At 37.4% G+C, this 22,145-nt stretch overlaps 5 protein-coding genes across 7 annotated transcripts in view; 1 reads left to right on the forward strand and 4 right to left on the reverse strand.

Annotated features, from left to right (window-relative positions):
* Positions 1-929: 929 nt before the first annotated feature.
* Positions 930-3,408, reverse strand: LOC137102145 (gap junction Cx32.2 protein-like). Its single transcript, XM_067481329.1, has 3 exons — positions 3,261-3,408; positions 2,298-2,436; positions 930-1,870 (listed from the first exon to the last, which is right to left on the reverse strand). Exons 2-3 carry the CDS (start codon positions 2,424-2,426, stop codon positions 1,256-1,258), a joined length of 744 nt encoding a protein of 247 aa, XP_067337430.1. The 5' UTR covers positions 2,427-2,436; positions 3,261-3,408; the 3' UTR covers positions 930-1,255.
* Positions 3,409-4,475: 1,067 nt separating this feature from the next.
* On the reverse strand, positions 4,476-6,706 carry gja13.1 (gap junction protein alpha 13.1). Its single transcript, XM_067482877.1, has 2 exons — positions 6,569-6,706; positions 4,476-5,852 (listed from the first exon to the last, which is right to left on the reverse strand). Exon 2 carries the CDS (start codon positions 5,838-5,840, stop codon positions 4,980-4,982), a length of 861 nt encoding a protein of 286 aa, XP_067338978.1. The 5' UTR covers positions 5,841-5,852; positions 6,569-6,706; the 3' UTR covers positions 4,476-4,979.
* Positions 6,707-7,222: 516 nt separating this feature from the next.
* Positions 7,223-9,367, reverse strand: LOC137102434 (gap junction Cx32.7 protein-like). The gene is made up of 3 exons (XM_067481959.1): positions 8,932-9,367; positions 8,602-8,787; positions 7,223-8,462 (listed from the first exon to the last, which is right to left on the reverse strand). Exons 1-3 carry the CDS (start codon positions 9,058-9,060, stop codon positions 7,860-7,862), a joined length of 918 nt encoding a protein of 305 aa, XP_067338060.1. The 5' UTR covers positions 9,061-9,367; the 3' UTR covers positions 7,223-7,859.
* Positions 9,368-11,817: 2,450 nt separating this feature from the next.
* On the reverse strand, positions 11,818-14,630 carry hsdl1 (hydroxysteroid dehydrogenase like 1). 2 transcript variants are annotated; one of them, XM_067481962.1, is made up of 5 exons: positions 14,177-14,630; positions 13,094-13,539; positions 12,784-12,867; positions 12,416-12,568; positions 11,818-12,288 (listed from the first exon to the last, which is right to left on the reverse strand). In XM_067481962.1, the coding sequence occupies exons 1-5, from the start codon at positions 14,394-14,396 to the stop codon at positions 12,217-12,219; spliced, it is 975 nt and encodes a 324-aa protein (XP_067338063.1). In that variant the 5' UTR covers positions 14,397-14,630; the 3' UTR covers positions 11,818-12,216. The 2 variants fall into 2 exon arrangements, with proteins under 2 accessions (XP_067338063.1, XP_067338064.1); XM_067481963.1 differs by lacking the exon at positions 14,177-14,630 and adding an exon at positions 13,802-14,168.
* A 220-nt stretch (positions 14,631-14,850) lies between these two features.
* The window catches only part of tbc1d32 (TBC1 domain family, member 32), a 71,207-nt gene continuing 63,912 nt past the window's right edge, over positions 14,851-22,145 (forward strand). The window contains exons 1-14 of one of the 2 annotated variants that reach the window (XM_067481960.1): positions 14,851-14,969; positions 15,510-15,550; positions 15,675-16,013; positions 16,169-16,333; positions 16,727-16,898; positions 17,008-17,079; positions 17,571-17,690; positions 18,217-18,295; positions 18,742-18,845; positions 18,943-19,004; positions 19,305-19,455; positions 19,604-19,663; positions 20,546-20,645; positions 21,503-21,640. In XM_067481960.1, the coding sequence (XP_067338061.1) occupies positions 15,859-16,013; positions 16,169-16,333; positions 16,727-16,898; positions 17,008-17,079; positions 17,571-17,690; positions 18,217-18,295; positions 18,742-18,845; positions 18,943-19,004; positions 19,305-19,455; positions 19,604-19,663; positions 20,546-20,645; positions 21,503-21,640 (1,378 nt within the window). In that variant the 5' untranslated portion in view covers positions 14,851-14,969; positions 15,510-15,550; positions 15,675-15,858. Of the gene's footprint in view, positions 16,014-16,168; positions 16,334-16,726; positions 16,899-17,007; positions 17,080-17,570; positions 17,691-18,216; positions 18,296-18,741; positions 18,846-18,942; positions 19,005-19,304; positions 19,456-19,603; positions 19,664-20,545; positions 20,646-21,502; positions 21,641-22,145 lie in introns of both variants that reach the window. The other variant, XM_067481961.1, reaches the window with a different exon arrangement.

Here is a 22,145-nt window from a genome sequence, read left to right on the forward strand (position 1 = left end):
TTTGCCAATTAGTATCATAGTTTCAAAAAGCTTCATCGGTCCTTGGAGTCATTGTGGTTTATTGTGTGTAGATTGATCGACGAAATTGCATTTTTTAAAATGTAAAAATACATTTACAATGTAGTGAAATGTGCAAGAAGTGAAGGGGTCTGAAAACATTTTGATGCAACTTTATATTCATTTGATTGTTTTGTCTATTTTCTGCCTCCCATGATCTTCTTTATGTGAATACACAAATATGTTTGATGTTTTGTACCAAACTCAAAACACGATTTAATAAACATAAGTGTTTTCTCAGGTAGTTTTTTAAAGTTTACAATCATTTCCAAAGTGTAGGCACACTCACTCATATCAACATACACAACATGAAAAAACTATTCAGTTCTACTGTAATATTTACAGTAAAAGTCAGGATGGATGGGGGCGTCATTGCCTCTGCTGACCTAGTATGACAGCAGTCAAAACACAGACTCCAGCTCACCAATAGAAAGGCTGGGGATCCTCACAATATGGTGCATGGAGAAAAAAAATTTAAACCTTTGTGACGTCAGCTCCACATTTTCTTTTGGACAAACTAAACAGTCCCTACACATTGCTTTAGAACAAACAAGTTACCACAGCAGAATTAATTTTAGCCAATGCACATTGAAACAGACACGAGTATCTCCCCTAAATCAAATTTTGGCAGTCCCTTATTGTGTCATGGGGATTCTTTTGAGCGTTTTGGACTAAAAGGCCTGAAATTGCAGCTTTTGTAAAATAAATTGTGATGCACATTGAAGTGTTTTTATGACGTGTTAAATTGCAAGGCCACGTAGAATTCATGGGGGATTGGTTGAAATAATGGTTGCGATCGAAGCATCATGTCTTCCTGGAAGGAGTGTTACATGGTCAGGCCCCCCTGACATTCAGCCCATGTAGTCACAGGCCAAAGTAGAATGACTTTATTGAACACTACTAATCTGTACTTATTCCCATCTGCAGCTTAGGGATGGAAGCATTCAAACCAAGTTCAAAACAAATATAAAACCATAAAAACTTAAAGTAGTGTAACTAAAATCTCTTTAGCTACACTATTTTATCTTCAGAAATCTTTAAGTGTCATAAATAAATAACTCTCAGTATGAATTTGCAAACGTAACCCCCGGTCTCTTGTACATTTAGCCCTATTTTTATTTAGACTTCTCCTTGCTTGGGAACTTTGCAATAGTGTTCCTCAGGCTGTGCTGTGACTAGCATCGTGGAGGCTAAGCTTCTAATTTTTTATCAGACTTTCGCTGCCAAAATGTGGGTGAATGGTGATAGCAGATGGCACAGTTTTAGATCTTCGTCTGGATGAGCGACAGCAGACCAGGTAGAATATCTCTGCTACATTGAACAGAAGAGAAATACAGGACACTACAAGCATAAAGATGATGAAAATGGTCTTCTCTGTGGGTCGAGACATGTAACACTCAACAGTAAATGGACATGGAGCTCTGGAGCAGACAATTCTTGGGTCCATAACAAACCCATACAAATAATACTGCCCCACAATAAATGCAATCTCCAAAACTATTCTGAACGCTATGGAGGTCATGTAGCTGCCTAGCAGGTTGCCTTTAATCTTCACGTGGCCCTTGTCATCAGAGTACTTGGGAAGTTTGACAATTTCATTAGCGTGTGTCTTCATATATTCTCTGATCTTATTCTCTTTATGGATGACGTGGAAAACATGACCAAGGTAGATCAGCGTGGGTGTTGAGACAAAGATAATCTGGAGCACCCAGAATCGAATGTGTGAGATTGGGAAGGCATGGTCATAGCAGACGTTCTTGCAACCAGGCTGTTTGGTATTGCAAATCATTTTGGACTGTTCATCACTCCAAACCTGTAATGTACAGATGAGAAATTATTATTACATATGTGTGTGTGTTTGTGAAACAAATGAAATTGAATAGTGCACTAACCTCCCAGAATTTATACTGATGCTGGTATAATTAGGGAAGTATTGGCGTATGTGTAACTAGTTAGGATAAATGTTATGGATAAAAAGTTGCCCCTGTAAGCAGACACTGGGACATGCTGGCATCGTCTACAGCCAAATGAAACTTTATAACAATTCCACCCACTCCTATAATTTTAAAATTGTTAATGAAACAAAACAGATGTTTTTATAATTTTAAACCTAATGATTTCTCAGGAGTCAGGGCCTTTATATGGACACCAGAGGGTGTCATTTCATCTAGAACTTCTCAGAAGTGCTTTAATGATTCATCAGCTGTGTGTAATGCAATAAAAGACAAATAGAAGCAGACCTTTTCTGCTCCAGCTCCAAGAACCATGATCCTGAAGATAAAAAGCACGCTGAGCCAGACCTTCCCAATGACAGTGGAGTGGGACTGGACCTTGTCCAGCAAAGAAGACAGGAAACTCCACTCTCCCATGATGTCAGAACTCAAAAGGAAAAACAAATAAAAGTGTTCAATTCTTGATCATTTGGGGGAAAAAACCCTCAAACACATTCCCAAAACTATAACAAAACCATGGAGAGTGAACTATAATAGCCCATGTTTCTAGAAATGTAATACCCCAGTCATATCAAGACAAAGAAAAGAATAGTATCAGTAAATAATACGCTAATTTATGCAGCTCATGCATCCTATAACAATCCTTTTTATATAAAGCACTATATCTAATTGAATTATTTTTAATAACCAGCCTGCATTACCATAATCCACTGGCGGCACCACCAACAACAGTGGAGTCTATTTTGTTCGAGAGAGACAATTGTAGATTGTAAATTAACCAACCTATAAAATGCTTATAATGTACAGCTGAAGCTGTAAAAGCTATTATGCAACAAAACTTAATTTATTCTATTCTTTGTTAAAGAAATTCATATTCAGCAGACATGTTGAATGCGGCGTTAACAAACACCATTTGTGAAAAAGAGTTCATGAGTGCTTTCACAATGTATGTTAACTACACATTATTGTATTTTCAAGTCATACAAATGTGTAAAAACATTGATATTACGGATTTATATCCTCACAAATTAAAAACAATCTAAATGATCGAGTGGTCTGTAGAGATTCTTTGTACTATGGCTTTGCTTGCACCCTTACAACACTTTATCATAGCAAAGAACTAAACTCATGCAGTGCTCATATCCATCTTATTATTGCTTAGTGTTTGAGGTAATACGATTTTCATTATTTCAGATAAATCTTTCAAGCAAAAATTACATATAGGATTTTTTATTTTAATTGTACACTTACCTTTTAATTTGAAAAGGTTTTCTTCAAACAGACTAGTTGCCACCCTTGGAGCTGAATGATAAAAACCCTGTGCACCACACCAGTCCTCTCTATGGTACCTTGAACTTTAGATCAGATGAAATTGTGCAACAGTGAGAGTTGTCACGTTGTTCTGACATCTGGAAATGATAAAAAAGTGGGCACATTTGGGCTGAGCAGTGACAAGAATGTACAGGTTAATGATTGGCAATGCTAAACCCAAGTTATTGTGCTCAAAGTTTTTCTTCTGCTGATATCTCTGTTTAAAAATGCATGTAATAAAAGGAAAAAAATGCCCCAATTGTGAGTCTTGTTGGCATTTATATAAAACAAGATGTGTTAGTTATGTATCTATAAAGTCCTTATTATTGTGAAGGAGTGTGGGGAGAAAGAGCATCAGCACAATAACGTAAAACATGCAAAGAGTAATACAGTCCAGTATATTACTGTTAATACTACATGAGGTTTGTCACGTTTATTGTTTGTTGAGATTATCTCAGTAATTTTTGTTTTTGTTCAGACTGTGTGACGTATAAGTAAAGAGAGCAAATATAGTGTTTTAAGCTTTAGAAAGACACTTTTTTGTTGACTTGGCACACATTTCTTTTATGCCAGGTCTGCTGTGGTGACCCTGAGCTTAAGGGATAAGCCGAAAGGAATAAAAGATACTTTTGGTTGAGATTTTTTTATTGAATTTGACATGTTTTACACGTTTTGTTTCGTCTTTATGTTGTTCATCTGACATGAATGTCCATATCCTTAAAGTCATAGGAATTATTCTTAACTCAGTGATGATGACAAATATCTGTCAATCTATCAACCACTCCTAAATATAAAATCAAAGCAAGTCTAGTGACTCACCCAGCAATTAAACGGTGACAATTTAGCATTTAAGTAGTTTTTAAGCAAAAAATCCTTACCAAAAAAATAAAAAAATGTATTCAGGTTTACAAATGTGAATAATGTTTTCTTTGTGTTCTGTCATAGTAAATTGAATAAACTGGTTAGAAGCTTCGACATTTTCGTTAATTTGCTGAATTAAAAAGATTATTCACTTAATTAATATTCAGTAGACAAATAAATGTCTACTGTATAATAATAACAAACCTATAATTTATTTTTTAAGAAGTTAAATAGGTTCCATTCATGCTCTGGATGAAAAGTGCAAACAAATTAATAATCATAATGTCATTAAAGTTTTTTTTATACGACTTTATTTTTTTAATGCAGCATACAAAAACTCCACCATATACATGCAGCAAAAATTCACGATGATGATGACATTCCACCCTAGTCATCGTTATCATTATATTTTGAGTAAGTACATTATCTTACGTCGCAGATATAGAACATGGCAATAACTTAAACAGACACATTCAATTACTGGGCATGGACACAATTCTGCTCACTTGTTTTCATCCTGAGAATATAAATACATTGTCAATATTGCACATTTATCTTAATCATTAGATTTCAATTTAAAATGCTACAATATAAAATACGTTTTAAAAAAGAGACCTAAGAATTTTGAATTTATGCATGCACATTTCTCAGGATATATAATGTCCTAAATCTTTTCCTTTGACATTTTGACATTGTAAAAAAAAAATGTTTACTTCAGTCTCTTGAGTGTATCTGAAAAAGGAACCATAGAGGAAATCTAGGGCATTCAATGCATTTTAACGGTCACATCAATTGCTATTAATGTCCACTCAGTAGCTGTTTCTCTTCTTTGGCCCCGTCCAGGCTTCCTCCGATGCTCTGGCTGCTCTCTAAATCCATGTTAATCTTGTTCTGCTTCAGTGCGTCCTCCACAGTTGGCCACTTGGGTGCTGAAAACCTGACATGGCTTTCAGGTGAAGTAATCTTGCGACTTTGAGGCCTGGGCCCACATTTGACCCTAATGCAGATCAGGTAGAACATCTCAATGACATTAAGAAGCAGTGAGATGCAAGCCACTACTAGCATGAAGATGATAAAAATTGTTTTCTCAGTAGGCCGGGACATGTAGCACTCCACGGTGAAGGGACAGGGCTTCCTAGAGCAGGGGAACATCGGGACCATGATAAAGCCATACAGGTAGTACTGGCCCACTATGAAGGCAGACTCGATCATGATCTTGAACACAAGTTGAGTCAGGTAGCTTCCCAGCAGGTTCCCCTTGATCTTCACTTTTCCCCTTACGTCTGTGTACTTGGGCTGTTTGAGCCCATGGGTTCCAACACTGCTCAACAGCTGCTCCCTTAGCTTTTTCTCCTTGTGGATGATGTGCATGGCGTGACCCAAGTAAACCAGCGTTGGTGTAGACACAAAGATGATCTGGAGGACCCAGAACCGAATGTGTGAGATGGGGAAGGTCCAGTCATAGCAGACGTTCTCACAACCAGGTTGCTGAGTGTTACAGATGAAACCTGACTGCTCGTCGCCCCAGACGCTCTCAGCACCTGCACCCAAAACCATGATCCTGAAGAGGAAAAGGACACTCATCCAGATCTTCCCAATGACTGTGGAGTGGGACTGGACCTTGTCCAGCAACGATGACAAGAACCCCCAGTCTCCCATCTTTATACTAATCTGTGAATAAAGCAAGAGAAATTAAGTGAATAGTCATGCTAATAAATAGAACAAACTCTTTATTTTACCTTATACCACACCTCATTAACTGAAACATTAACCACAATGCATTAATAATCAATATTCTGCGACAAGAAGAGCTCATTGTTCTGCTTAACTTAGATAAATGTTATTTTCCGTTCTTGCGCTGAGCTAGACAGGAACGAAATGTAAGCTGCGCCAACTAAAACTTAATTTACTTGGTCAATATGTTTCCAAAATAATCATTAATCAGAGTTTTAAAGAGAAGATTCAGTGACTTTCTGATAATCCGAAGTAGAAGTAGGCTAAAATAGAGATAAAACTAAATAGAAAACAATAAAAGAGGAAAATTAAGATATTTGCTTCAGGAGACATTGATCTCCTTGTTATCCTTTTAATACAAAATGCATATTAGACATAAGTTGTGTGGGCTAAATAGAGGAAAACAATAATGTCAGTAATGCAAGTCATATTTACTCTAATAATATAAGCTACATTCCAAAGTTAATTACCAGCACATTTTTAAATATTTTATATAAAACATTTTTAAATATTTTACTACACAACTACATTTATTGTGTTAAGTGTTATTCTTTATGTCTATGTGTTATTCTTCACATTTTTTACAAATTGTTATTTTAAATCATCAAATCATAAGTTTTCTGTAGCAGAGAACAAAAATCGTTGCATCTTACCTGCTGACCAGGTCAGAAAGAACTGTCTGTGGTTGGGGTTGATGACTAACTGCAGTTGGACCTTGTGCTGTGTAAGGATAGTACTAATGTGGGGTCACATTACGCAACACACATCTGGCAGTAATATGATGTTTTACCCGTCAGCAAATGTAAGAAGGGAAAAGTTTAAAACTGAACTAATAATTAACAGGTGTTCATGATCATATTCAAGGGCCAAATTCCTCCCTTGCTACATAAATTTAACGGTTTGTCACTAAATAGAAATAGTTATCGTAAATCCTTTAAAAGAGAACTAAAAAAAGCTACTGCTTTATCTCAACTATGCTTATTCTGTTTTTCTATCTGGTTAATATAGACACACAGAAGCATTTTGCTGGCACTGGTAAATTTATCAATATTTTGTCTCTCGGTGAAAGAAGATTGCAACCAGAGACAATCTTATTTGCTCTTCTTTATGACTCATACAAAACATTCACCAAGTTCAACCCAGTTTCAACAAACACATCTGCCAGTGTTTGAGACAACTAAATTGAAGGCCATTGTTATTCTCTAATGTCTCATCTTCATTCTAAGTAATGACTAACTCTCAGCAAGACAGCAAATAGGCACATTTACCAAAGGAGTGAATCAAAATAATAGTAACAATAGAAAAGTGTTGATCAAGTGTTGAACATCATAACTAAATGTTTTTATTCACTTTAGTAACTGGAGCTCAATAGCATAGATTAGAAATTTTACAAAACAGCAGAGGACAAAAGTCAGACAGATTAGGTAGTATAATATATTCATTCATTCAATACAGTCATTTATCGAAGTAACAGAATAACAGAATATAGAACATATTTATAAGTGCTTCAGGGTTGCATTGCTTTTTAAATCCTCTCTAAAAATGTACTGTGCAAATTTGACAATATGGCAAGAAAAGGTCTTTATATTGTGTTATCAGTCTGAGAGGTTTATCAACCCAGAGTTGGAGCATTACATTGTTTTAAACATACATTTACCATAATGTGTCTGAAACTGATTGGGGTCAGGGTTAGACATTTAACAACGGCTGTCAACAGCAGGAAACATTGTTTGTTCTTTTCGCACTTTGACACAGAAGGGACTTATTTCAAGCAACATTTTCCATGTGACTGACCCCTGTTTACAGAAGCTGCCTCCCTCTTTTTGTGATCTTTTACTCTGCTCTCAGCCTCTTTCCCTCACTAGAGGCAACACACACAAACACTGGAACTGTCCAGGAGCTCCTCGTATTTGGAAATGTGCAACCTGTCACTGCCTCTATGCTTCAAATGTGGACTTCGCCCATATTGTTCCCAGACGACACATTGTTAATAGCATCACTGACCCCACCTACGATTCCATTCACCCCTAACTTTCGTCCTTGCAGCTCCAGCTCCAGGTTGACACAATTCTGTATCATTTCATCTCGCCTTTTGAAAGCCTTTCTTTCTGAAAGCGGAGGTGTCACTGGGGTCACGGTGTAGTCCTGCCTCCTTGCCATGCACTCCTTCACAGCCTTTACAAACAGATAGAAAAGCTCAACCAGGCTGAGGATGAGGGAGACAATCGCTGCCACCAACATAAACCAGATGATGACTGATTTCTCTGTAGGCCTAGACAGGAAGCAGTCTACCTTGTGAGGGCAAGGTGAGCGTTTGCAGACATAGCTAGTCTGGAGGGTGAAACCATAAAGAAAGTACTGACCCACGATGAACAGCACTTCCAAAATAATCTTGGCAATAAGATGGAGGACATAACTGCGGAGAAGACGGCCACGGATGCTGATCTTGCCATTGTTTTTTGTGTACTTGGGAAGTTTGTAGGCCCTCCTAAAGAACAGGCTGGCTTTGTCATCCAGTGCTGCATGGTTCTTCATTCTTTCCTTCACCTTGATGGGAAAGAAAAGAAGAAAGACAACTTGTTCAATGGAAAACTACCGTGTTGAGCTTCTGGGACTAAAGGTATGACATGCCAAATCAAGCAATTACTAGATCCACTATCATACTACACACAATGCTGTAACACACCTTCTTTTCAATGTGGATCACATGAAGGACGTGACCGAGATAAAGCAGTTTTGGAGTCGCTACGGCAATAATCTGAAGTACCCAGAAGCGGACATGAGAGATGGGGAAGGCGAAGTCGTAGCAGACATTCTCACAGCCGGGCTGCTGAGTGTTGCAGACAAAGTCAGATTGCTCGTCATTCCACACCTGAAAGACATGAAAGAAAAGGGGTGAGAGGTTACAAGACGCTCCAAACTTTTCACACGTTTTCAGCTGTTCTTGCCCTTTAATAGAAAATACATTTTACTACATTGTAGGTTTTCCTAGGAAGTGTATTTTAGAGGAACAAACCTTGTCAGCACCAGTGCGGAGGACCAGGATGCGGAAGACAAATAGCACTGTAAGCCAGACCTTGCCAATCACGGTGGAATGGCTCTGAACTTTATCCAGTAGGCGACCCAGTACATCCCATTCACCCATTTCAGTTGCCAGTTGTCCTGGTTTCTATTTGGGAAGATGGAGAGGAAAGAAAGCCATTATGGCTGCCTGTGGAGCCTCACATACGTAGTAATCTTCACTTGCATTACTATAGGAGTACATATGCATACAAAGTTGTAAATGACATTTTCTAAAAGTGATACCCCTTGATTGTATTGAAGGTGATACAAAAACAATTTTGCTGTTGTACAAGTGAGTACAGAGAGACCCTCTGGCAAGGCCTAACTATCACTGAGCTTGTTGATAGAAACCACAGCTGCTGATTTTTGAGTCTCCAAAACATAATTATCTGCTGGGAAAATAAGACCTTGGGTATGATCAACCAATGCAAATCCTAATTTAAATATTGTTAGACACTGAGCTAAGCCAAAATAAATGCAAACTGACCTGCCTGAGTAGATGAGGCTGAAGCTGTTAAACCAATGGTTTCAAAGCTTTAATAAGGTTTTATTTGGTCATTTTAAGACATCATTTTTGATATAATTTAACTTTTAACGTAGTTTTGGTATCTGTTACAAGGAATATTTGAAACAATTGTTGGGGTTATTATTTTACCATCTGAGTTATTAGTATTTCAAATTACAGCCAATTTTGATTCTTATAATTGCGCAGACTTAAAAGGAATATACAAATATCTCTTATATTTATCTTCTTTATGCTGCAGGATACAAGATTTAACCAGATATTAATAATAATAATAATATTTCATGGTGGAAAAGGGTATAGCATGAAAATATTACAGCAATAAAGCTGAAAATGCTGAAGTCTTCAAACATTTAATCTCCCTACACAGTTTTTGGCTGAATAAACACAGAAGAGAATATACAATAATTGCTGTTAATCAATCAACTTACCAGCTGAAAAACCGGGGATAAAGGAAGCAAAGTGCTAGGAGGACACTGAAAGAAGAAAGTAAAGGAGCGGCTTTTTCATTCTTTCTTCATGGTCTTATCTTGAAGGACACCATCCTAACCAAAACATTAAACATGTAGTTCTAACTCTGAATATAAGTGGTGGGTAAAAGTAAAAACTATTAAAAAACTTGATATATTTGATCTGCTACACTGACATTTAACAGACCGTCTTGTTTTGGGCTCTTCTTACTTATACTTTTGTGAGAAGAGTTGCTTCAGAATGGCCAGAGAACATGAAAAGGGCAGAATGAAAAGACAATCAAGCCAGATTTAACACAACTTTGTGTTTCATACAGAATACTGTCATCTACATTTCATATATGTACAGACAGGAGACATTTGAAAGGGAAAAGAAAAACCTAGAAATTAGTTAATGAACAAATGCAAATGCCTCAATAAAACGCCACAATAAGTGAAGGGTTTAATGAGTTTAATAAGGAGAACTGTCTTCTTTGGCCCTGATGTTAATACTTTCAACCCCCTAAATTATAGAGTATCTTTAGCTGATCTTTAAATAATTACATTTATTGCACACAGCGCTGCCACCTCACAGCTTGAAGGTCCCTGGGTCAAATCCACCAGCTGCCTTTGGCCTTTCTGTGTGGAGTTTGCATATTCTCCCAGTGCTTATGTGGGTTTCCTCCTGATACTCCAGTTCCTTCCCACAGCCCAAAGACATGCATGTTAGGTTAATTGGTGACTCTAATTGCTAATTCTGTGTATGTCTCTCTGTGTTGGCCGTGAGAGGTTTACCCCGCTTATATAATGGATGGATGAATGCTTATTGCACACCAATTATAAAAATAAAACACCTCACTTTTGGAATGTGTAATTTAAAAGGATTTCAATAATTTCTCAAGTACTTGTTGTACACGCTCGTAAGGCTGTGCAATTGGGGAATTAGTTGAGCAGGTATGATCAGGTATGAACACCTGCTTTTTGTTTACCATTGTTTCTTGTGGCCTTTATATTTCATAGTCCTTTGGAAGAAGCTACTGTATGTGAAGGATTATTACATTATAACTATTCTTTATTATAAAACAAAATATCCTAACATGTATGATACAGCTACATAGCCTATATATATGTCAATGAAATATTCACATAATATCTGGCATGGCATGTCACTGGATAAATTCTTACAGCCAGCACCATGTTTGTTGAAAGATGTAAATGATTTACACTATTGCAATGGTTGAGACACAAACATACTTGTACTTGGCCTTAAACGTATAAATTAGAGTTAACATATCTAATATACATTGCAAAACAAATAAGAGCATAACTGGTCTCACCTTTGAAAAGAGACAGATAGCACATGACAGAAATATGCAAATGGAAAAGTGTTTATTGTCCAATATTGTGCTATAATGAACACGTATCTAAATGGGATGTGAAGAATATTTATATAGTGTACTGTATAATTCAGCACAAAACAGTAAAATATATGAATCTGATAAGGTTTTAAACACAAACATTTAAATGATTTCTTTGAATTATCTACAAATTGATTTTGGAACAATTTATAGATAATTCACAGAAATCAATTTCATAATAAAACACAATCACTCTGTTGCATTTCAATCTCACTCTTGGAAATGCTTCAGATTTGAGCAACACCATCACATCCATTTGATTTTTCACAATATTTATTCACAATGCAAGAATATTTTGATCAACTGTGTATCCCTTGGTTACAAAGGAGTACATGTTAAAAGTGTTTCAATATGCAACATGCATGCACATTCAGTTTTAACTTAAACATTTGTGGTTTGTGTTGGCAACCTGTTGATTTAACATAGGAACTTCTCCAACAGAAACTAACTATGAAACTCCAGGCACTAAACCAAAGGATGCCAACAACAATCTCTCTCTCCTGGAAGTTTACAACCAGATATTTTGGAATTATTACAACTAAAAGAGAACTGGTTGCTTGGTTCTCCTGGTATAAAAATGTGTCAGATAATAGTCCAGTACTACAGGAGTAACATACATATTCACTCATTGTTCCCAAATTTCCCCACAGATTCCCGTGATCTTGATCACAAATTGATTAGAGAGAATCCAGTGATAACTGCAATCCTTAGCAGAGTCTGGGCATTATATACCAGGCCTGTTCTTAACTAAGGGCAGAAGAAACTAAAATACAACTCATACACGAGTCCAGTAACAAGAAGATCCTGTAATCAGCTTAAGACTATGTGAAGAACAGACAAGTGACCGTTTAGCTATAACTTAAGAACACACGTGATCCAAGAACCCAAATCCACTCTGGAATACACTTCAGTAGCCCATACTGAAAAGAAAAAGACAAACAGAAGAAAATAAATTTTAAAAATATAAGCATGTGTGAATATTATACTCGAAATGTACAATGACATAATTCTTAACAAAACTGACATCATGCCTTAGCTTGTACTGACCTGTAGTGTATGAGGCCAGTAGCCAGTGGTCCTATTAGACACTCCCAGGGTGGAGACTGCATGGTGGGCATAAACCTCTGGCTTTGGTACAAACCAACCTTCTCTTGATGGCTGTGATGGTGATGATAATGGCTGTTGCCTGCCTGATGCTATCTGAACACACAATAACCATTTTTATACTTTCAATATAGAAAGAATAAAAGAAAAAAAATGAAGAGTCATAGAAAAGGAAGCTAAATATATTAGAAAATGAAGTTTGTAAAAATGACAGCAGACCCTCAGAATTACTTAGATCAACGGCTTTCAATTTTACATTATAAGCGCTGAGTACGAAGCAACATTTGTTGATGATCCATCAAGTGTTTTACCTGGAAAGGCATTAGACTTTGAACAAAGATGCCTTTGTCACTGTACTCAAGGTGAAGAGCTCTTGAGAAATTATCCAGGTAGCCCTGATAGATCAGGAGAAGAAAGAGAAATAATATCATTATCAGGATAGAAAATGTATGTTTTCATTCAGTGGACAGAAGAAAGACAGATGCACTTTAATTTGTCTGTGGGGATATTAGCCCTGACATGTGACCCAAATATCACATTTTTCTACTGTTGTTTATTGTGCCTAATTTGTGGAATGATAGAAGAAAGAAAGAGGCTGATATCAACAGAGTCTTGTCTCACAGCAGAGGCGATGAGTGCTACTCTTCCAGGCATGGGTCTGCAGCAAGCGCCTGATGATATATTCACCACAGCTCCTCTGCTGCGCTCCACCATCCCTGGCAGCACCAACCGAGTCATCAGAGTAGCAACTGCAACATTCTTATTTACCATATCCAACAGGCTTTTCTCAGGCATTTCAATCAGACTGTGAGGGGAATTCAAAGACTCGTCCACACAGTTTACCAGGAAGCCAATATCTTTACCCCTCATGGCTTCTTTGATAGCTTTGCTGGCTGCCTGGTCCAGAGAGAAGTCAGCTAGGACAACAGCAGTCTCCACCCCATAGCTCTGGGAGAGGGAAGCAGCAGTGTTCCTAACAGCGGTGTGGTTCGGAGTGACAAAGATGATGCTGACATTATGCTTGGCCAGTTCCTCTGCATATGCTTTAGCAATAGACTCCGATCCACCTAGCAGGAGAGAGGAAATAACTTTTGTTATTGTTGTTGTGCCATGAAGGTATGACAATGTAACTGATAGCTCTACATAGCCATGATGCCAAAACATTAGGTAAAGTTGACTTTATTACTGAAATAGAAATATTTTAAATTGTGGATTATGAAGAAGAAAGCAATTATGTTGACATTCATTTATTAAGGAAAAAAGCCCAACAGTTATGATTCCAGGAACTATAACATACTGTGATTTCTTTTTATTCTAGTGAAAACTTACAGACAGATGTACTGTAAGATTTAATACATCTGTCGACAGGACGAGGGAGCGACTGTGGTGCAGGAGGTAGAGCAGTCGTCCACCAGGGTTGCTGGTCCGATCCCTGGCTCCTCCTGTCACATGTCGAAGTGTCCATGAGCAAGACACTGAACCCAAAGTTAGTTGCTACCGGCATGTGTAGGCCAGCTGTATAGCAGCTCCCCCATCGGTGTGTGTGTGTGTGTGTGAGTGCGGTACCAATTGTTAGAAAAGCGCTATACAAGTCCAGACCAGTTACATTAATACAAATACATTTAAATGACTATTTTCTCCCCTGCGATCTGTAGCACGATGAAGTCTGATCGTTTCTGCTGTGTTTACCGGCTTCACCCTTACCGTAAATGACAGCCCAGTCACCGTATCTTTGGGTCAGCTTCTTACTCGGGATCATCCTTGGCAGGAAATGCACCCTGACCAACGTGCAACAGTCTTTCAACAGGATTACTGCTTTGCTGGCTGTATACAGAGCTCCCACCAGGGCCATTGTCTCAAAGTAGGAATCGCATGATCGAGACATTTCCCTGTACAAAAGCTGAAAGCTGTCAACTGCCGCCATGCTGTTGCTAATTCGCTAACGTTGGCTAACGCTTTTGCAGACAATGCCTCCTGGTTTCTAAAAATAACTTTACATAATAGGTCAGGTGTGAAGAAGGGGCGCTGCTGTTCTCACATAGTGAATTAAAGATGCAGTTGATAAAAATGTGCAGACTTTTCAGCAGGAACAGATTATCGACTGAACGCCCTCCAGTTAAAGGAGCAAAACAATAAGTCACGTGGCAATTTACGTCGAATGTGCGGCATTCAAAACCCCGAGAGAAAAAAAAAACAGGAAACACGATAAGCACAGGATTAATATTCTAAACATGAACAGACATAAAATACAATTTCTTGTTGTTAATAAGTAATATTAAATTGCTTGTCAATGTCGCTAATGTTATTTTATTTTAATCCTTAGTTATTATCATGCATGTCTACGTAAAACACATATTTCCGAGGAATGCATGGATCGTAGACATCCCACAATGCACCGCAGCTAAACCTGTGAACGTTCCCATAGAGACGCAGCTGTTGGGGTAGAGTTCTCCTAAAATGTAACATGGTTAAAAAGCCTTTATTAGCTCGTGAAAAGGTGATTTATTTATTTTTTTAGTTAGTTAATGTTTTGCATACGTTCTCTTTGTATGTGGTTGGTAGTTTTGCGTGGCTGGAAGGTTTCTTGTTTTGCACAGGTGCGGGTTTAGCTGGATTTGGGCAGTTTGGCAGTTAGCTAGCTGTGTTATCCAGTTATCAGCGTCAAGCTAGTCAGAGAGAGCTGGCATTAGCTGTTTTTGCCTACAGAGTAGAAACGCAAACAATATTACATAATCGCCTCAAGTGTAAGCATAGACACAGGAATCCCTCCCTTTGAGTTTTCATGTTAATTATATATTTCAGTATATATAGCATATTTAGTAATGCAATAACATTATCGTTATTCCCCCAATTGCAACATAGAATTATGTTGGTATTACACATTGAAAATGTTGCTGTTGGAATTACAACCCCTCTGGCTTTTGAAAAGGAAGAGGCCCAAGCAGACCTTAAATAACCTAAACCCTGATAATACATGTTCGATATCTACTTGAAACACCTGTAGGTAATTAACTAATTGACACCTTTTTGGTCACAGGTCCAAGAGACTCACATGTGAAACTGACCACTACACAACAGGTCTGCTTTTTACTTTGCTGTAGTGGACACAAAAAAAAAACAACCACCTGTTGATTTCAATACTTAGCAGCAAAACAAACTATCATTTTGTTTATTTTCTTGTTTCTTGCACAATCGTACACAGAAAGTATGGTTGTGAAGACAACATCCTCCTAACAAAACTGGACAAAACTCTACTGTCTGGTCAAACCCTGGGTTGCTGGTGTGGAAACTGCACCTAGCATGGAATTGGTCCTCTACATTTGAACATTTTAAGGCTAGAAAACGAACCACTCCATCCTGTGTTGTTTAAAGTACTGACATTAGAGATGTCAGAATTGTCAGCTGAAGATGGGGTGGAATTACAAGCTCTGCTTAAGGAACTTCTCAGCAGCATCAGTGATAGGATTTCTGCTGCTCCATCAACCGAATGTGCTGAAGAGATCCTTCTACACCTTGAGGAAACTGACAAGAACTTTCACAAGTAAGGCCACCAGATTTATATAGGGTGTCATTAATTTAATAAAAAGGCTTATTTGAATGAAAAGGACCTTTCTCTGTCTCTGCATTGTCTGTAGGAATGGCATATGGTATGTACAGTATACAGTAGGCTTGATTCTCTCACTGCTGTTCTTTCAGTTACGGGTTTGTCAGGTATGTCCGTCAGTATGTGGAAAGCTCTTTAGAGACTGTGGTGGAGGAGGAAACAAAAAACTTGACCAGAGGAGATGGACAACATGCAATTGGCTCAGGACAAGATGCCCTGATTCATGTTGTCACCCGAAGGACCAGAGAGTCAGCAGAGTCAGTATTGTAGTATACATAAATCTGTGAGCTTTGCATCATTTCCTCTAAGCATTTATTATTTGCTACTGTCACAGATAACTGTTGCATTCTGTGTGAATTCTGTGATCTTCTAAAATTCTTCATCTCTCTATGTATTACTTGGACCCTTTTCCTAAAATGCTAGAAAAGTAGAAAAGACTTAATTTCTATCACAAAAAGTACATTTGAGGGACTGTTAATGTTGAATTCAATATACTATAGTATAAAAATAGTACCTCTCAGCCTATTTGGTGTGTTAGGGTCTGCAGACTGCTTTCTGAATCATAAACTACGAACAGAAAAAGTATTGTGTAAATGTTGCTAAATTAGATGCTGACATTAGTATTACACAAAATTCTTTTGCTCTGACAGGTACCAGCAAATGATGCAGACCTTGAAAAACACCATGATAATGGTTGTAGAGTCTTTAATCACCAAATTTGAGGAGAACCAGCTGAAGAAGGAGGAGAGGCTCCAAGAGAAGCAGCTCAGTCAGTCAGTCAGTCAGTACAACTGCTCAGACAGTGACTCTTCCTTCAACCAGGTCAGAGATACAGGTCACATTTTATGTATTTATTGCATCTTAAAATATTATAGATGACTCATTTTAAGGATTAGATTTAATGGTCACAATTGCTGTTTTTCCTCTTCAGGGTTATGCCTTTATAAGACAAGAGCAACTGCAAGTCTTGGCTGAAAAACTTGACTCTAGCAGGCCTAAAGAGGTAGAAAGGATTGTTTTATGCTCTGTTAAATACAATTCAGTGCAAATGTTTGGATCCCCTTATTTAAAAAAAAACACAGTAAAAACAAATATTTTCTTTTCCCATCAACATTATATTTAATGAAATTAAAATATAATTTTTAGCACTTTATCAAGAAGGATGTAAACTTATACAATTTGTGATGAAGGAACATGTGTTCTAGGTAAATGTGCCTTAAATATGATGTTGATGAAAAAAATGAGAGTAATTGTTTTACTCTTGGCCAACAATAAGTTAACTACTAGAAGTAGTTGCTTGTTTTAAAGGCCCCTTTTTGTCACCAATTTTGTGCATGTATCTAGGTGAACAACTAGCAATAAGATTAGAGACCACCACCTCTATTAATTCTCCCTACAAAGCTCTTATTAATGTATTGTTTTCATGGCTGCCACATTGTTTAATGTGAATAACAATATTGTGAAAGTAAAGTGATTTAATTGTGTGGTGTGTAGGTGCGTTGGGAGGCCCTGCAGGCGCTCTGCTGCGCCCCACCATCTGATGTGCTGAGCTGCGAGAGCTGGAGCAGTCTGCACAGGAACCTCTGTGTAGCTCTGAGTGACCCTGACCTCAGTGTGAGTCCTGAGCAGCCTCATTTATTTAGTACAACAGTAAAAATGGCGTCATACAAATCCAGGGTCGGAGGTTGGTGCGTGGCTCTCTCCTGACCACATGTTGAAGTGTCCCTGGGCAAGACACTGAACCCCAAACTGCCCGTCCCCAGCCCCAGTGCAGTGCAGTGCTGGTCCCAAGCCCAGTAAGTGGCGAGAGTTGCGTCAGGAAAGGCATTTGGCGTAAAATTGTATCAAATCAACATGCGGACCAATGATAAATTGCAAAAAAGGGGAATAAATTAATCGATTACAAAATGCAGTCTTCCCACCCTGGTTGAATTATGGACAACACAGGATAATGCTATAGTCTGTAATGCTTAAGAGCTAGGTGGTATCAAATATGCAGGCAAGTTGCCCTTTTTTTTTAAGTAATTCCTTCTCATTTTATTTTAGTACAACTTAATTGTAGGTGTTATTAACCTACATACTATATGATTAGATGTGTATATTGTAGAAATATATGCAACTCTGTCTTTTTTTCCCCCAGGATAATGTACTGCAGTACTTTGCTAAAAGCTTCTCCTCATCTCCACTAAATGTCACACAAGAGATCTATACTAGCTTGGGTAAGTCATTCTCAGTTTTTCTGACATTGGGTTTGATGTACATGTGTAGTACTTTCATGTTTGAATTAAACAAGGTGAAGGTTTGTGATCTTTAAAAGATACATTAGTCAAGGTCAGATTTTCCAATAAAAGCGCAAACTATTTTCCCACTGCTATCATCCAACAAAGTAAATGGACACACCACAGAGCTTTCTACTGCCCAATTACACAGTGCAGTGGAGGTAAAGCAACACACCTCACTGAATACAATGTATTTATTGGCATTATTCTATACTATAGTCCTCTAAGGGCCATCTGGTTAGATAAAAAAGGTTTGTTGTTTTAACTTACTGTAAAATGCTTGTGCATTTGAAATAAATTAACTATATTATTGTTTGTATATGAATACTTATATAATTTTTGTATGTTGTGGATCGTTTATAATAAAGTAACTTCACCTATTTCAGCTAAATGTGTGGAATCAGGTTTTTTGACTCACAAGCTGAGCTTCCCAACAGACTCTGTTGGCATTGACATAAACAGACCCGAGATTAGTCGTCTTCTCAAACAGGTAGAGTATCTTATCTTTTACGTGTATGTTGATACACGTGTAGAGTGTATCACCGTACAAAGATATTTATAGTTTTTCCTTCTCTCTTTTGCCTCAGATTCGATTGATGAATGACTTTCAAAAAGAGGTGACAACGTTTTGGATTCGTCATCCAGAAAAGTGAGTTGTTGTGCCCACAGCAAAAGCTGTCAGGTTTTCTCTGCGGATTTCTCCTGATATAAATCATTGTGTGTGTCAGATGTTACTGAATTATGATAAAATGTGATTCAAAATAAAAACATTTCAGATTAGATTGAAATGGAATATTGTGCACATTTACGCCTTCATTCTTTACAAATGTGTTTATAAATGCACATATGATTTGTTCTTTTCCAAATGTACTTTTACTTGTCACTATGTCTTGATTGACAAATGTCAGTTAATTTGTTTTCTAACGTTGTTCTTTCAACCCTGTTTTAGATATATGGAAAAAATTATAGAGAGCACATTCTCTTTGTTGGCCCCCCATTATGAATATGGCTCAAGTTATCCAGGAACAGAGAAAACCCTGGAACCAATTCACTTGTTGGCCTTACTGGATATTAAAGCGACCTGGTTCAAAAAGTGGATGGTGTGTATTGTAACTAAACAGCAGTATTTTACCACTGCAATTTTGAATACACTATTGTTCTCTCGCTAGATAGATAGATAGATAGATAGATAGATAGATAATATTGTTCACATTGCATTTTGTCTCATATCTTGTATCTTTTTCTTAGCATGGGTATTACAGTCGGACTGTGGTTCTCAGGCTCCTGGAGAGGAAATACAAGTCTCTGGTTAGTGATTCACTCAATAATAAATCAATAAACTCCCACTAACTCCTGGCAGGGGGAACACCACACTCATCAGAAGTACTTTCCACAAATGCTTTTATCCTACATCCTTTTACAACCTAGAAATAATTGTGCATGTTAGAAATATGTTTGCATAAAATAAGTAAAGGTAGGATGCTGGAACACACTTGGTTATTTTTGCAAGCCAATTAAATGCAAGGCTACAAATTCAGTTTCTGTTTGAAGATGATTATGACCTTTTTGGAAATATTGTTCTGTCAGTCTCGGAGAGACTCTTATATAATTCCTACGTTTACTGCATGATAAATGAAGGTGTATGCATTTAGAATATAAACAGGTGAATAGGTGAAAGAACTCTCCAAAGGACTGACAGCTTTTGACCCAGGCATAACGGGAAATACTTATTCATGCTCGCTTATTTTTCGGATACCTGTAATTTACACAGCCAAATAGGACAGGTCAGTGAAGGAGCCTTTGAATCACAGGATAGTTAAGTTTTACTTTGGCATTTAGGAATTGATCATTTAATCCCAAACCTTTCTTTGAACTCTTACTCTGACTTTACAGAGGAGTACTGTGAAATCACCCCAGAAAGACTGACTTTTAATCTTTCCAAAACACTTTAAGGCTAAGCTACTGTCACATTACCTGAAGTACTTGGATTTTAGTTTACCACTCTTTAAAAGGTTTGATAAAAGGAGATTTCATTGCTAATTCTGACTGATTTCTTCAGTAAGCCTCTCATGGCCTATTCATATCAGCATCCAAATGTTGCTCAGCGGATTGGGAGATTTCATTCAACTGATGAAATATTTGCAACAACCAGTGCAACATGCATTGTTTTAATCATTGACATTTTTTCAGATTGTAGCAGCTCTTCAGCAGTGTATCCATTACAGTGACTCCTGTAAAATTTTCACAAAAGAGACAACTGATCCCCAGTTAGTGGAGGAGCAGAACACTGGTAAGTAAAACAGCCCTTAAAGTCGTGTTGTTGTTGTTTTTTTTCCAACAGATTTATGTATATACTCAGGCGTATCCAAATACCAATCTTCACATGGAGTTTAACTCTGTGTGGTAAACATCAGCACATTTTCAGTAATGCTGATTTAATGTGTCCCGTGAAACAAAGCACAAAATAATAGATCCAGGCTGAAAACACCTAATGAGAAAGTAATGCCTCATTTGAGGCCTGTGGGTGTTAAATGTATTTGTACCTAGACTTTGCAGTCATCATTTATTCAGTTTCATAATGCACACTCTAATTCTGCTGTTGTCAAAACAGCCGCATGCCATGAAAAGACAAAAAAGAATTTAGGGGTAGTGCAAAGCAAAATATAACACAGACAGAAAGAGTAATGAAGTGAAATCAATGATTAAAAGGTGAGAAATGAAATGCTCAAAAATGAATACTCAATGAAATACATTTACATTTTGTCGTTTGGGAGATGCTTATATCTAAAGTGAGGTGACTAAATAAAAAATTAGTGTTTATAAGACAGAAATCTGTACCAGTATCAAAAAAGATATTGATACATAAATGTGACTAATCCACTTTGAAGCACATTTTGGTTTCAAATGTGCAGGAAATGGTAACTTAGATTTACACCTTTATGTGATATTTAATTTTTGTTTGGTTCTAATGGCAACAGATTTGAAAGTTTGTTCAATCAGTTTTCCTTTCCTCTCTCTTTTTTCCACCTTTACCTTTGCTTCCAGCAGCATGCAGAATCAAATGAGATTACACGTGATGGAAACTGAAAAGGTGATTGCAACTAATGTTTGTTCTGTTTTCAATTTGATTTTCTGTCCATGTTTCAGGTTCTGTGCAGAGAAGTGTTTATTCGAGAAAGGAGCTTGAATATGCCTTCTTTGTTCACTCTCTGTGTGTCCTTGGAAAACTCCTCATTTACGCCAATGGAAGAAAGCTCTTTCCCATCAAAGTGAGGAACCGGAAAGGTGTGGTGGTAGAATATATAATACATATTATATAAAGTATAAAGGAACTGTTAATGTCTTCAGAATTTACAGAGCTCACTACTGCATTTTGCAAGACTCAAAGGAAATCACCAGGGGTTTAAAAATTGACTTGCAGTTAATAGAAAAAATAAATGTTAGTAGTTTATATTCCGGATTGATTTCGCTCCTTTGATGATCTCTGCCATCTTAATCACTGAATTATTAAACAGTAAAAATGATACATAGACTTTTATAAAAGGCTCATTGTCTGGTGTCGCTGCACTTAGCCCTACTTTATAAAACTCAATATTTAGTCCTTCCCATACTCTGGAGACTATGAAATGATTGAGTCAAAACTATGTTTTATATTAGCCATAAAGCCACTCTTTGGCTGGATGCCTGCTTACGCATCTCTCCAAGCCTTTATATGGGCCCTCCTGTATCTCACCCATATGTGTCATCGTATGTGTCAGTTCTTGAACTACTAATAAAAATTCAGTTTATT

The sequence above is a fragment of the Channa argus genome, chromosome 17 (genome assembly GCF_033026475.1).
Source record: "Channa argus isolate prfri chromosome 17, Channa argus male v1.0, whole genome shotgun sequence".
NCBI classification, from domain to species: domain Eukaryota; kingdom Metazoa; phylum Chordata; class Actinopteri; order Anabantiformes; family Channidae; genus Channa; species Channa argus.

What these genes read in the sequence shown, in the direction of transcription:
- hsdl1 (XM_067481962.1), bottom strand. Translation starts at nt 14,396, where the DNA reads ATGGCGGCAGTTGACAGCTTTCAGCTTTTGTACAGGGAAATGTCTCGA. An exon ending in TGACTGGGCTGTCATTTACG is followed by an intron (nt 13,540 to 14,176) that starts GTAAGGGTGAAG and finishes CTCTCCTGCTAG; the next exon opens with GTGGATCGGAGTCTATTGCT. An exon ending in TAGCACTCATCGCCTCTGCT is followed by an intron (nt 12,868 to 13,093) that starts GTGAGACAAGAC and finishes CTGATCTATCAG; the next exon opens with GGCTACCTGGATAATTTCTC.
- LOC137102434 (XM_067481959.1), bottom strand. Translation starts at nt 9,060, where the DNA reads ATGGGTGAATGGGATGTACTGGGTCGCCTACTGGATAAAGTTCAGAGC. An exon ending in TCCGCACTGGTGCTGACAAG is followed by an intron (nt 8,788 to 8,931) that starts GTTTGTTCCTCT and finishes CATGTCTTTCAG; the next exon opens with GTGTGGAATGACGAGCAATC. An exon ending in TGATCCACATTGAAAAGAAG is followed by an intron (nt 8,463 to 8,601) that starts GTGTGTTACAGC and finishes TTTCCCATCAAG; the next exon opens with GTGAAGGAAAGAATGAAGAA.
- LOC137102145 (XM_067481329.1), bottom strand. Translation starts at nt 2,426, where the DNA reads ATGGGAGAGTGGAGTTTCCTGTCTTCTTTGCTGGACAAGGTCCAGTCC. An exon ending in TTGGAGCTGGAGCAGAAAAG is followed by an intron (nt 1,871 to 2,297) that starts GTCTGCTTCTAT and finishes TGTACATTACAG; the next exon opens with GTTTGGAGTGATGAACAGTC.
- gja13.1 (XM_067482877.1), bottom strand. Translation starts at nt 5,840, where the DNA reads ATGGGAGACTGGGGGTTCTTGTCATCGTTGCTGGACAAGGTCCAGTCC.